The sequence below is a fragment of the Stigmatopora nigra genome, chromosome 9 (genome assembly GCF_051989575.1).
Source record: "Stigmatopora nigra isolate UIUO_SnigA chromosome 9, RoL_Snig_1.1, whole genome shotgun sequence".
NCBI classification, from domain to species: Eukaryota; Metazoa; Chordata; class Actinopteri; order Syngnathiformes; family Syngnathidae; genus Stigmatopora; species Stigmatopora nigra.
The window spans coordinates 1,945,781-1,961,134 of record NC_135516.1 but is presented as its reverse complement, the minus strand read 5'-3'; the positions used below and the strand labels follow the sequence as shown (position 1 = coordinate 1,961,134).

Genomic DNA, 15,354 nt, shown 5'->3' with positions numbered 1-15,354 from the left:
GAGATGTAACATAATAGCAGATTAAAGTGATCAAAAGCACACTAAGTTAAAGGATTTCAGACCATGTGAAACATACTAGTATTCTTAGACGTCCAAAATTCATACTTGTACAGCATGTATGTTCTTTTGGTACAAACATTTAAAACGAGTCAAAGCAGAATTAATTAAGGTAATTTTGCACCTCAGACAGCTTGTTGTTGTTTGGTTTAAAACATCGGATGAAGTATGGTTGGCAGACAGTGAGAGCCTTCATGAGGGTGTCCAGAGATTTCCGGAACTGACCGCTGAGGGTTGGCACTTGTTTGCGGTTGTTAGAAACAGACTGTATCAACAATGTAACCATACAAATGGGATAAAGAACTGTTGTGAAATTTAAAAAAAAAATCAATTACCAAACAAGGAGGATTTCATACCCTCATGCTATTCTTAGATGTGATCATAACCCGCTTATTTGTCATGTTGACTCCATTGGTTGAGAGCTCTGAGGTGAAAATTTGCTGAAGCAGCTTGTTGGTGGACATATCAAGCATCTTGAATATGTCAGTGCTTACTGCGTCTCTATTCTTCTCAAGAAACCCTTCAGAGAAATGAATTTAATAATTAATCATGAAATATTTAGTTTCTTAGTTGATCAATTTCTTATCATGTACAAAGAGGTACTCAACCACTGCAGAAGACTATTAGTGTTGTGTGAGGAATGATCTAGGGATTAGTTGGACCTAATTCCGCATTTATACCGGCAATAATCAAGAAAATCAGAACAACTACCGTATTTTCATGACTATAAGGCAAACTTAAAAGTCTTACATTTTCTCCAAAATAGACCTTTAATCGAGTGCGCTTTTTATATGGACCAATACTAAAATTGTTATCACGAAAAAATAAAATAAATCAGTCGATAGGGTACACCAGGGGTGGCCAACCAGTCAGAGACCAAGAGCCACATTTTTTACTGTGTTACCGCAAAGCGCCACATTTTTTACTGTGTTACCGCAAAGAGCCACATTTTTTACTGTGTTACCGCAAAGAGCCACATCACACACATACCTTTGCTCAGCCAGATTTATTGTAAATGTCACACACCAGCATAGTAATGACATAAATTGACTCCTACAGTACTAACAGCACAGGCCAGTCATTATCAACAATGAACATTGTGTGCACTGTCTCACACAGACAAACTCTCAGTTCAACCAAGTCCACAAACAAAAATATAATAATTTACAATAGCGTTTTTCTTTTACTATGCATGTTACTTTTTGGGACTTCTGTCATAAAATCAGAGCCTATTTTTGCGCAACATTCGCTCCTTGTGAGCTGTCATTTATGATGAATGGCTTTTAACTAGCGCGCCCACCACGTGGGTGTACACCTCGCTCTCCTATTGGCTGCTCCCGGCTGAGCACTCTCGCCTTGGTCTGCCTCGCAGGGGGTGTGGCTTTTTCAGCCGACGCTCGATCTTTGGGATACTTTTTGTGTGCGCGACGCCGTTCATTGTCGCTTCTGGTTCACGGGAGCTCTCCCACTCTGTTAAAAACGTTTACTCAAATGACCTTGCTCCTCCTGGGAAACTTTGAGGTATTTTCATCCCAAGCACATGCGCATTGGACGAAAATACCGTATTGAACTCAAGCGAAGCGCACACGCAAATAAAAATAAAACACAAATACAAACTTTGATATGGACGTAAGAGCCGCATGAAACCGGGCAAAGAGCCGCATGCGGCTCGCGAGCCGCGGGTTGGCCACCCCTGGGGTACACCATCCTCTACAGCTCTCCAACTACGGCATGCAGCCCCCGACTCTATTATTTTTCCTGTAGAAAAAGTACTGCGCAGTGACTGCTGGGATATATCATTATTTTGTCAATACATTCAGTATGACGGTGAGCACACTATTTGGTGCGCTCCGTCATTCTGGCTGTATTTACAAAAGAAATTCTGCCGCTAGACGTTGGCGGCAGCAGACTGTGAACTATATCTCTATCTCTCTCCCTCCCTCTCTCTCTCTCTCTCTCCCTCTCTCTCCCTCTCTCTCCCTCCCTCTCTCTCTCTCTCTCTCTCTCTCTCACTCCGACATACAAACATTTCGAGATACGGATAACATTTTGCGCAAATAATTATCTCTAGCTACGAGAACAAATTTGAGATACGAGATGCGGGGGGCACTGAACAAATGCAATAATTCAAGATCACTTCTTGTTGGCAAGTGGTCGTGCGTTATCCTATTGTGAGGACATTTGTGTGCATGTTCGGAATATTTTTAAGGGAAGACATAAGTAAACAACCCTCATTTAAATTTGTTTATGTTATATTACGATTAACCGGTACAAAAAATCTTGCCCGCGAGCCCAAAAGCTGCTGTTACTGGCCTAACTAGGAGTATTTTTGTGTTTATTAGCGTACAAGTTACATAAGATGTGTATTGTTAATAGAATTGGTGTCCACGAAAGTACATCATTAAACACTAATGGACATTGGATTCAATGGAAATACCACAGATGACCCATCAACTACAAGTTACCCGTAGCTGCCCCCTTATCATTCAATTTAATTTTATTTTTTTGTTCGTCACTGCATTAACCATTCAAGCCATTTTTGACATATTATATATATTTACAAAATTACAAACTATAAAAAAAACACTTCAACGGTTTTGCAAGCACAAAACCAAGAAAAAAAGTATTTGGATCACTATAATTAGTTTGCCAACCTTTGGATTCATAAAGAACAATGCCTGCAAAATGGTGAATCCCAAAGTCAGTGTCATGTTCACTTTTAGGAGCAATGTAAGCCTTGTCTCCATGATGCTGCTGATTCATCTTGCTGAGCATTGTCAGATCTGACCCCTGTCATGCACCATAACGACACATCAAGAACTAATTATAACAGGTAACCTATATTCACCACAACCAGAATTTTTACAGTAAAACCATGCAACAAATAGAGTAAAACAGGACCTTTGGAAAATGGCTCTCCTCATCAATCAGCGCCAGCAGATTACAAGGTTTCCCAGCCAGAAGTTCCAGAATCCCATGATTGTCATCAAAATTGATGGTATTCCACATTATTTGTTCTTTCAGATATTCCTTTTGTTCAAGCTTGAAAATGTGGCCAACAAAGAACTGCTGTAGCTTCTCATTTGCAAAGTTTATGCACAACTGTTCAAAACTGGGGATGAAATAATGTTTTTTGAGTTCTGGTGGTAACTTTAGTAAATTATATCATGTCAATAAAATTGTGTATGCAAAGTAAAGAAAGTCTCATGACCTGTTGATCTGGAAGTTCTCAAAGCCAAATATGTCGAGCAGGCCAATTGACAGATGTCGTTGTGATTTTAGACTGTCAGAAATCCTTTTGTGGACTACATCATTGATTTTCTCAACAATCCATATGAAGAGTTTATTGTAGATTGCCTGAGGAATCAAGTGCACACATTAACATTCAATTCGGTTTTTATATATGATGTGAATGAATAATCAAACTTCAGATGAAATACGACATAGGTCTTAAAAACTAGATTTAAAAACTATTGGGATTCAAAACTATAACCTTCAGTTATAAAATTTCTAGAAAATATGAAAGCAGAACTTATCAGATAGCTCTTCTACTATTACAGAAGAGTTAAAGAAAAACTTTGTGTGTAAGTGGGATTTATGGTCCAAGAACACGGATTTTAGACAAGAGATGCTAGAGTTTTTATTCAAGATTTTTCCAAACATTGTTTGAGGCTGATGAGGTCAGGGCTTTCAAGTTCTTGAAGGGGATTTTGATATAAGATCATGGGTGTTCTCACCGGTCCTCAAGAGTCACAGTCAGTGCAAGTTTTCATTCTACGCAATAAAGAGAATACAGTTTTACCAATATGGTAAATATGCTTGACGAGGAAATATGATTGGTTAAACTGCTAGTGCTGGATCAGTTGAAACAAAAACCTATACCCAATATATAGAAGTTTTCAATATCAATACCTTATCAGAACTTTGCGTTAATATATCCACTAGATGGAGCTCTAATAATAGAAATAGCATCTGCACCTCGCAGTCAACATGAATTGGACGTTTACCGCCATCAATGGCAGCCGATGGGTTAAATGAGTGCTGAGTACTCTGCACCTCACAGTCAAAATGAATCGGACGTCTACCGTCATCGGTGCGTGGACGTTTGGTCCCTGGTCTTTTGATCGCCGGTCTTTTGGTCGCCGCTCATTTGGTCCCCGTTGGTCGCCGTTAGGGTTAGGGTTGTCAAATGTACTTAGATATTAAACCCCAACCCCACAATACCACAAAACAAACACTGTAAGATATACTTGCAGTGGACCTGATTAATCATCCAGCACACATAAAATTGAATGTTCACAGTTTCTACATGAACGTGTATGCAATTGACGCACAAAATGTTCACCTTTACCAAAAGATCCCACAGGAAAGTAGTTCACACTATTTTCTGAAGTACACTTATTAACTCACTTAAACATAGTTGTTTAATATAAGGACAACACAATGAGATGAAACTCCATGTAAAAAAAGAAGACCAAATTCAGGTAGAAAAACAAAACGAAATGATTGAGTAGTAACTCGACCTTGACAAAAGCGTCTCTACATGCAGAGGCCTGCTCGCAGTCAAGCGGTTTTGTCACCCTCTCTCTTTTGGTCATTAAAGAATGATGAGTCAAACATTTAGCCAGCACAGAATTCGGCACCTGCAGGAAGCATACAAAAAGTGTTGTTGATTTATTTTTGTTATAATCTTACTGTTTGTTAATACAGTAGTTTTACATCCACTCAGTTCCTGATGATGTCAAGACAAACCTCTAGCAATGATGCTGCAGTGTCGAAATTTTCAGATTTGCTGACATCGCTAGTTTCCAAATTATTTTGGTTTTTTCCTGTAACAAGAAAAACATTACAATGACGAGGATATTTGTTGAGAGCCGCCTGTTGGTGTAGTGATTCACCTGCCTGAGTTTAGTGTGGACAGTTGGGCTTGATTCCCACTTAGGGCGGTATGATTGTATATGTGTACGTGGGCGCGGGCGTGGGCGTGGGCGTGTGCGTGGCCGTGTGCGTGGGCATGTGTATGTGAACGTGGGCATGTGTATGTGTATGCTTACGTGGGCGTGGGCGTGTGCGTGGGCATGTGTACGTGGGCGTGTGCGTGGGCATGTGTATGTGTACGTGGGCGTGTGCGTGGGCATGTGTACGTGGGCGTGTTTACGTGGGCGTGTGTACGTGTGTGCAAGTATATATATATATATATATATATATATATATATATATATATATATATATATATATATATATATATATATATATATATACATATATATAAAATATGTATATATATATATAAAATATGTATATATATATATATATATATATATATATATATATATATATATATATATATATATATATATATATATATATATATATATATATATATATATATATATATATATATATATATATATATATGTATATATAATATGTATATAAATTTAAATATATATAAATTTTTATTTGTATATACATCAGTGGTGGTCCGTGCATTTTCTCGTAGCGCCTTCAACGAATCAATCCAAACCGCAAAAACTTTTTTATGGCTATGAAACCTCGATTGCAGCTACAGCTGCGACACAAAAATTAGCAATAAATCAATGCACAAAAATGGGGTAAAATCCACTTCCTAGCAGCATTTATTGATTAAATAGAAATACTGGAGCATTTCAGACATTACAATCGGGCCGGTGAGGTGATTTCCTCAGGAAAAGACAGCGATGGACGTCAATAGCAAAACGGCAAAAATTGCACTAAAATGGGGTAAAATCCACTTCCTAGCAGCATTTAGTGATGAAATACAAACACTGGAGCTTTTCAGATATCAGAACCGGGCCCGCAGTATCATTTCCCCGGGAAAAAGACAGCGATGAACGTCAATACATCCATACGCAAAACGGCAAAAATTGCACTAAAATGGGGTAAAATCCACTTCCTGGCAGCATTTATTGATTAAATACTAATACTGAGACATTACAACCGTGCCTGGGGGGTGATTTCCCCGGGACAAGACAGCGATGGACGTCAATGGCGAAATGGCAAAAAATGCACTACAATGGGGTAAAATACATTTAAGCATTTAGTGATTAAATGAAAACACTGGAGCTTTTCAGATATCAGAACCGGGCCCACAATTGAAATATTATTTAGGAATATAACCATATTTTACCCACCAAAAATCATTTTTAACTGTACACAATATCCAACTTCCTTTCTTTCTTCAAACTTTTCTATCCCCATCGAAGCTAATGCTGAAAGTCGAGCCTGTCCTGTCGTATTTCTGGCATAGTCAGTCTTGAAAATGGCTTTAAATCAACACAACAATATATTTGCTTGTGCAGCTCGCTCCAAATACAGTTTGGTAGCTCTCTTGTAGTTAGCGCACTGAAAGTGGCAGACATACCCTTTTCCCGGCCGTGACAGGCTTGCTAGCTTCGGAGTTGACCGCCCTTTCTTACGTCTGGAAAATATCTTAGTGAGCGAGTTTGCGAGATCTGGCTGGCTCACTTTGGCTTTGGTTCGCTTACTAGCCAATCATAGTTGGTGAAAGCGATGACATATCCCTATGCCTGCAAGATTCAGATTGGTTAAAGCAGGGTGTCAAACATACGGCCCGCGGGCTGGATCCGGCCTGTTTGATGGTTTGGTACGGCCTGGGGAAGAAAGCTGCATTGTATAAAAAAAATGAATTTTCTTTAAAATTTGTAGTTCTTGTATTATCCACTAGGGGCGCAGTGTTTTAGTACATGCAGACAACAGGAATTGACATTTATTTATGTTCTTATGTTATTCTTTTGTTCATAACATTGTTTATAATGTAAAAAGAAAATTCTGTTAATAAACATTTTGATAATTTACTAATTCTTTGCACTAATTATTAGTATTAGTGACTAATACAAAGGAAAAAAAGTGGGCTTTTTGTTAGTTCTAAGTAATTTTGCAATGAGTTTACTGGTCCGGCCCGCTTGATCTCAAATTAAGCTGTATTCGGCCCGCAGACCAAAGGGAGTTTGACACCCCTGGGTTAAAGCAACCGTCTTATTGAGGCTCGTTTAATGCAGCAGAGCCCGCAGAACGGATCGTGAAGGCCTTGAGGCAGATTTCTGACCCCAGCAACAAATAATGGCTGAAATGTGATTGGTTAAATGCGTCAATATGAAAACACACATCTGGAAGCAGTGCAACCAGGGGGAAAAACAATGAAAGGAAGCTAACAGACAATTTGGAATTATTTACATCCCCAAGCAATTGCTTGAAAATCCTCAATTACACAGAATGGCATGTCAATATTTTAATTATCTGCTTTAACTTTTTCAGTGCATCAAAGGCCATTGATATTTTTAGGATTATATCAGGCAAAAGGCCTAATGGATGGACATTGCATTATTTATCGATATTTACAGCGATAGACCTTAAATTTATTTAAACTGTTAAGACTGTTATTAAATGATCATGTTTTTTTTTATTCATTTGCTTTTTACGTTTATAGACGTCCAATCCAATATGACCAGGGAGTGGTGGGCAAACATTCGTCCGCCGCCTCCCAGTCAAAATGGATTGGTCATTGATTGCCGTGAATTACAAAACTGATCTTCTTCACCTAATTGTAATCTTTTAAAATGACGTGATTGGGTCAATTTCTAATAACGTCATCAATTCGGGAACATCCTGAATTTACATTATATGAAGTTGACAGGTTCTCGTCTTTGATTCGAGAATGCATATTTATTGGAAAATCTGATTTTCAAAATGACACTTACCTTCAAAGTAGACGTTTCCAAGGTGAAGTATCGCTGCAAGCAGCTTGAAAATTTCGTAACACTGTTGATCCGAGAACGTCAGAATTTTCATGGCAGATCGAATTCGCTTGAAGTCCTCAGCATCATCCCTCCCCACACATGTCATGCACTCACCCTGTAAAATCATAGATTGAGTCTTTAAATGGAAAGCGTATCATTCCAGACTTGGAAGCTATTTGGGACTCAAAACTCTTTAAACATAAACCCAAGGTTTTCAACTTTCACAAATTTTAGTCCATTCTCACCTCTTATGCCACACCTTACATTTCTCACTTCACTAAAAATATAACTCAACCATTGTCAAACTGTAAAAATAAATTAAGCCATTAAAATCTGAAAACCATTCCATTTACATTTGACTGTCATCTAAACTGTAAAGTGTGCATTTTCTGTACATGGTTGTCCGCCTCAATAATATAAAAAAGATGTATAAGACCATTTGAGGTAGACTTGCTGGTGTATTTTGACTCTTGAGGTCATCTCTGTTGGTTGACCACTCAATGGAAAGTTTGCCACTACTGTAATCTTTCTTCACTTTGTTGCTTCAACTTTTGTTGCGTCACTACATCACATTTTTTTTCTGTGAAACAAAGTTTTGAAAAAATGTCGAAAGACTTTTGGTCCCTTTTGGACGCCGGTCTTTTAGTCGCCGGTCAAATGGTGACAGAGAGTTTACTGTTAAAACCAGCTCTCAAAATTATATTCATTAGAGAGAGAGTTCAATATCTAAGAAAGAGTGTTTAATATCTCAGAGAGAGATAGAGTTTAATTTCTAAGTACTGTTGATAACAGTAGATATTTAGATATCAAACTCTCTCATGAATATAATTTTGAGAGCTGGTTTCAACAGTACTTAGATATTAAACAGTACTTAGACATTAAACAGTACTTCCCTGGAAATTCACATCATCATTACAGCTTCCCCCATCTTGATTCAACTGCACCATAAACCGGGAAGAATTCGGTAACACAAGTACATTGTGAATCATGAGTTACATGTTCGACGAATGATTCGTCTTGTGTGATTCCAGCGTGGCAATCGATTCGGAATCGATTGCATAGGTAGCTTCTATCGCTTTAACATTTTCGTTTTAATTTTTTTTCACAAGGGAGCTAAGTATTACTGAGGCTTACTAAAACACCAGTCTTTTGTTTTGAAACATATCCAATCATTTCTGGGGTTGTTCTAAGGGAGGTCGGAGTACACAGCACTGGTACGGGGTTAGGGCAGGGGTGGTCAAACTTTTTGACTTTTAGGCCAGCATGGATACTTAAATTTGACAAAGGGGCCTGGAGCATTTGGACACGCAATGTAAAGAGTGAAATGAAAGAAAAAAGACACAATTGAAGGTGAAAATTTATTTTTAAATTTACTTTTAACATTAAGAACATATTATTATTCAATGAAAGAAAGCAGTCTTTAAATTGAGAATGATGCATGTTAATTAAACTACGGTACTGCTGCATGACCAGGCGTTTGGTCGCTAGTCTTTTGGTTGGCGCTCTTTTGGTCCTTTTTGGTTGCCAGTGAAATGGTGACAGAGTTTACTGTTGAAACCAGCTCTCGAAATTATATTCATGAGAGAGAGTTTAATATCTAAGAGAGAGAGTTTAATATCTAAGTACTGTTGATAACAGCGGGGAGTAGCCACAGGCCATCATTTTTAACCCAAAATAGTCTTCTGAGTGCCCGGGAGCCCCTGTGAAGGTGGATTTTTTAAATCAGAAATGCGAGCCCCATGTAACTTTACGCTGTGGCCTCTTATTTGAAAATGTAACTTGCCTGGTGAATTGGATGGCAGAGAGCATTGGCAAAGGGGGAGTTTTTTTTCAGAAATGCGAGCCCCGGACGACATTATGGCAGACGCTATGGACCTGAAGAGAAAATTGTGCTCACTCAGCGGCCTCCTGCAGCCTTGTGGTAGCAGGGCTAATGGTGGAATGTCCCAGAGACATTTCCAAGTGCAAGCTCCGGGTGACGTTACGGCGGAGTGAGCACTTTGGCAGGCGGGGATGGCAGGACGCTGGGGCGGAACAACATGGATGTTGAGATTACATTTAAGTCCAGCTAGTGGGCTGACTTCCAAGTGGAAGTTTGATTTCCTGGCCGGTTGGCCTGTGATCTGGAAGCGTGAGGTCTGCTCTGCGACCTGGCCCCAGCCGAAACAGGAACCAGCACGTTTTCACTTGTAGTCGCCGGAAAATGACGCTAAAGGCGGAGAGCTAACAAGTATGAATATGTCATAAATAAATGTCATAAATGTGTCTGGCCTGGGAAGACGAACTTGTGGAGAAGCACTATACAATTTTGTCATACGCTGCTGAGGATATGATGACTACTAGGCTTTTTGTCAAGTCAATGATGACGACAATGCCTATGTCTGATTTTCATTTTTCATTTTGGAAAGAGGATGCCGTCCCGGACATTCTAATTAAAAAATGAACTGAATGTGCTCAGGTTCACATAGATCGCCTGACTCTCTTCTTGAGTGGGAAAGCTGGATGGTACATTCAGCCTCTGTCAACAAATTTGATCTCATGATTTAAAAAACATGAATAAAGTCTGTTTGGACTGTTTTGTGTATAACTGACAAGGGTTTCTAGGTCGTTTTGTTACCTGACATGTTTCTTTCCCACGTTTGGACATGCAAGTAGAGCACACGTGTCAAACCGATTCCTAAGAGGGCCGCAATGGATCCTGGTCTTTGTTCTAACCGATCCAGTACCGGCATTTTAACCAATCAGGTGTCTTCTAAAATAAGTAGCACCTGACTTTAATTACTTTAATTGCACTTGCAAAAGGTATCCTTTTGTTGAGTTGGAATGAAAACCTGCACCCACCGTGGCCCTTTGAGGACCGGTTTGACACCCCTGGAGTATTTCCTCGAATATCGTAGATAATGTGGAGAAGACATTGCCACAAGTAGACAAAATGAACGTGATACTACAGGTAATAGAACAAAGCCTTGCTGCCTGTATACTGGATGACAACCGGAAAACCTGGATCATAAAAGCCTTCACAAATTGTTTCATCCCGAACGTGAAGCTGGACTTTGCTGAAAGGAGGTCCCCTTCATGGACTTGGACTCAAACTCCCATTATATGCTTGTATGCTTATCACCGGGATATTTAATCGATAAACTTCTTGATAATTAGCCTTGTGTACTTGGACTTCTGCATAGGCGCAAAAACGTAATATTCTAGTAACATTAGGGGTCATCCTACTTCGCGGTTTTTCGATTGTCGCAGCCATGTCTGGTTTACAATATCCAAGATATTTGAGGGATTACTGTATTCTCAGTTTTCTCCATTTCTTGATAATGGTTCTCTTACAGTGATTTGACTGAGCACTATAACCTAGTGTCCTTTCTAATCTTTTCCACACATAAATTTCCATATTTTTTCTCATTTATTTCATAAATAATTTGGATGGTGGCATGATCTGGTGTTTTTTATGTTTTGTAGCTTACTACACTTTGTCCAACAGTTTATTTTTTAAGTGATTTCATGTTTCAAGAGATGTGTTGTCTACCAGGTATGGGTGTGGCCATTTTATTTGGACTCAGGTTTGCCAGATTTGTGGTTACTAAAGTTTTTTTTGTGATTTGATAGGGAGGGATAGCAGGGGAATGGCTTTTCCAATTAATCGAATTGCAACCTGTGAACCGTTATACAAATCGTATCTATCTCATCTGCTAAATATCAAAATTGCTTTAATATCTGAAAACTTTTCGTTTCATGGCACTATATGAAACATACAATAATATTTTTTGCATAAATATAATCCTAATTTAATATTGATTAACTGTTAGTGTTTCAGCCCAACTATTTTGGCCGTTCATGGCAAGCAAGCAACTTGATGCTTGCATCGTCTATTCACAAAAGGCTAACAATCCAAATGTTTCAGGAGCAGAGAAATCCTACTTTATGTATGCTGCATCACTTTAACACATTGAACAATACAATACATTAGGCTCAACACTGCAAATACAGCAAAATTCAAAAGCTTCAATCTATTCACGCACTCCCAACCACCTCTTGTATGAATTTTATTGTATAGATTTACAAGACAGCAGATTAACTTGACTTCATTTATATATAACACTTTCACACAAAAAAAAAACCTAAGCTGTATGAGGCTTTATTAAGCCACACACACTGCACAAGTTATTGAGAGCTTCATTCTAAGTCAATGTTTTAAGTCAATGCTTTTTTGTCAAATTCCAGGCATTGGGTCATCGATGGAATCTTCAAGAGATGGCATAGGTGGCAGCAGGACAAGCTCATGCTGGAGGTTTTCGGCACACAAGGAACACGATGTGAGTGGGAGTTGTGACTGCTGTTTCTGTTTTTTTGTATAAAGGTTTTTATACAAGTTTATGACACCATCAAGACGATTGCCAAATTCAATGTCTTTGACAATGTTGTCATTAATCCAAAACAAAGCTGGAATGAGCTGGCCATATTCTTCACCGCAGGGTTTTCTTCCTCATCTTTCTTCTTTGAGTTGAATGGGTGGTGCCTAACCTCCGTTTGCAAGTTTCAGCGCATATTTAGTTCACGTATGAACGCTAATTGATTTGGACACTTGTGAAAAATACTACGATTCACAGAGGCCGCGAAGTGGCAAGGGATGACTGTACTATTAGTTACTATACATGTTTTAGAAAGCAACCGTTTTAAGTGAGTGATTCCCAATACAATATATTTTTCTACATCTATATCTTTGAACATTGTGCCAGAAAGAAAAACGATTATACATTTTAGAAGAAACAGTACAACCAATTCTAAAGCAAATGTTGTCAGTTTACATTATCCCTCCTACCTTGATAAGGAATTTATAGCTATTCGCATCTTGGAGACAGTGATGTTTCTTCTCTTCTGCTGGCATTCCAGCCAGCATGCAGTAAAAAATATGGTAGTTTCGTTCCTCCTTGGCCTGAAGTTGATAAAATAATTGTTAATTTTGCTCACAAATAAGGTTATTTTTTTTAGAATAGTATCAAAACATGTACAGTAAGCCAAACTGTATTCCCTTCACATCTTTTCAGGGTGCAGCAGTGAAGAATATACGAGACGAAATTGTACTGAAGGCAATCTACAGATTGTTGATTTATTCAATGCATGTTAAGGTCCCTGAAAATATTTCTAAACACAGGACTTAGAGCCATTACTAAAACATTTTCATCTAAATGTGTTCTATATGTTTAATTTTCTTTTTTTTACACAATTTCATGTAAGAAAAACAGATTTAGACTGCTAAAAAAATTCAATTACGTGGAACATGATAAATCAAAATTGACCTGATGTAGCGTTAGAAGCCATGATGTTTCAACTTGCTCACTAACCATCATCCACACTGACACACCCCCAAGATTCATTTGAGGAAAATCAAAACAGCCACACATCAAGAAATCTCCTTAATTCCTCCAAAGCCATTCTTAACTATTCTGTGACTAGCATGTTTGAGATCATACACCTTTCACTCACAATTCATACCTGAGACATTATAACAATGGTGCTCGGACATTTGGTCGCCGGTCTTATGGCCGCTGGTCTTTTGGTCGCCGGCCAAATGGTGATGGAGTTTACTGTCGAAACCAGCTTTCAAAATTATGAGAGTCTAATATCTAAATACTGTTGAAAACAGTAGATATTTAGATATTAAACTCTCTCATGAATATAATTTTGAGAGCTGGTTTCAACAGTACTTAGATATTAAATCGTACTTAGACATTAAACAGTACTTAGATATTAAACTGTACTTAGATATTAAACAGTACTTAAATATTAAACTGTACTTAGATATTAAACTGTACTTAGATATTAAACAGTACTTAGATATTAAACAGTACTTAGATATTAAACAGTACTTAGATATTAAACAGTACTTAGATATTAAACAGTACTTAGATATTAAACAGTACTTAGATATTAAACAGTACTTAGATATTAAACTGTACTTAGATATTAAACTGTACTTAGATATTAAACTGTACTTAGATATCAAACTGTACTTAGATATCAAACAGTACTTAGATATCAAACAGTACTTAGATATCAAACAGTACTTAGATATCAAACAGTACTTAGATATTAAACTGTACTTAGATATTAAACTGTACTTAGATATTAAACAGTACTTAGATATTAAACAGTACTTAGATATTAAACAGTACTTAGATATTAAACAGTACTTAGATATTAAACAGTACTTAGATATTAAACTCTCTCTCTCTCTTAGATATTAAGATTGGTGATGGTGCCGTTTAAGCGGGAGCCTGTGGCAGTAGCTCTGCACCGAGGGTGTCAGACTCTTATGTTTTTCATGTTTTACAGCCCTTCTATCTTTTTTTAAATGACATTTTATTATTTCCTGATACATTTCTTTTTACTTTACTTTGTACTTTATACTTTTTACTTTAATGTTTTTACAACTTTCCTTGTTCTGTTAGCCTGGCATCTTTCGGCCACCTCTTTTTTTTTGGGGGGACCAGCCAGCAATGCTTATGCTGTCACACACATGGAACTAGCTGTTCCAATACGCAGCAGAAGGAGCAACACCTCGGTACCGCCGGAGGTCTGGAGCTGGACAAAAGTGCTGGGAGAAGAGGCAACGCTTCTGACCAACCATTCCATCGTGGGATGGAATGGAAGAGCTGTCGGCCCCTACCAGCAACGAAGTCGAGGTATTCTGCCCTGCTGCTGTTTTCTTCAGCTTCAGACTACTGAGTAACTGTGCGGATAAGCTTGCAAGAGCGACTCTGCATATTCTCCACCTCGGTCACAGTCCGCAGAAGTTCCCCATCTCGTGCAAGACTTCCTGTGTGTGGTTCCAGTTTTTGCCCAACTTTACAAGGTCTTTTTGAGTCCGATTCAGCTACCGCAACCAAATTGGCGCTGTTTAAGCGGCAGCCGGTGGCTGCGGTAACTCCGTCCACTCTTGTTTTTTGTGTTTTTGCTTTTTTATGTTTTAATGATTTGATGATTCCATTTACTTTGATTGGCTTTGTACTTTGTGCTTTTGCTTTGCTGTTCTGTCTAATCACCCTCTTGCTACTGCCACAATGTAATTTCCCGAATACGGGATGAATAAAGTTATCCAATATTAAACTCTCTCTCTCTCTCTCTCTTAGATATTAAACTCTCTCTCTTAGATATTAAACTCTCTCTCGCTCTCTTAGATATTAAACTCTCTCTCGCTCTCTTAGATATTAAACTCTCTCTCTCCCTATTAGATATTAAAATCTCTCTCTTAGATATTAAACTCTCTTAGATAGTATTCTCTCTCTCTTAGATATTAAACTCTCTCTCTTAGATATTAAACTGTCTCTCATGAATATAATTTTGAGAGCTGGTTTCAACAGTAAACTCTCTGTTACCATTTGACCGGCGACCAAAAAACCGGTGACCAAACGTCCGGTCACGTACAACACTAAATATACATTTTTATACGATTACTTGCGTATTTAAGCAGTTAGCTCATTGTACTGACATC

The 15,354-nt window shown here is 38.2% G+C and overlaps 1 protein-coding gene across 3 annotated transcripts in view; it reads right to left on the bottom strand.

Moving 5' to 3' along the window:
* LOC144201563 (unconventional myosin-VIIb-like) overlaps nt 1-15,354 on the bottom strand; it is a 76,775-nt gene that overhangs the window by 42,091 nt on the left and 19,330 nt on the right. For all 3 annotated transcript variants that reach the window (XM_077724295.1, XM_077724296.1, XM_077724297.1), the window contains 9 exons: nt 12,682-12,795; nt 7,818-7,971; nt 4,810-4,886; nt 4,581-4,700; nt 3,269-3,414; nt 2,959-3,169; nt 2,712-2,847; nt 414-577; nt 182-322 (listed from right to left, as the gene is read on the bottom strand). In XM_077724295.1, coding sequence (XP_077580421.1) covers nt 182-322; nt 414-577; nt 2,712-2,847; nt 2,959-3,169; nt 3,269-3,414; nt 4,581-4,700; nt 4,810-4,886; nt 7,818-7,971; nt 12,682-12,795 — 1,263 coding nt within the window. The remainder of the gene's footprint in view (nt 1-181; nt 323-413; nt 578-2,711; nt 2,848-2,958; nt 3,170-3,268; nt 3,415-4,580; nt 4,701-4,809; nt 4,887-7,817; nt 7,972-12,681; nt 12,796-15,354) is intronic.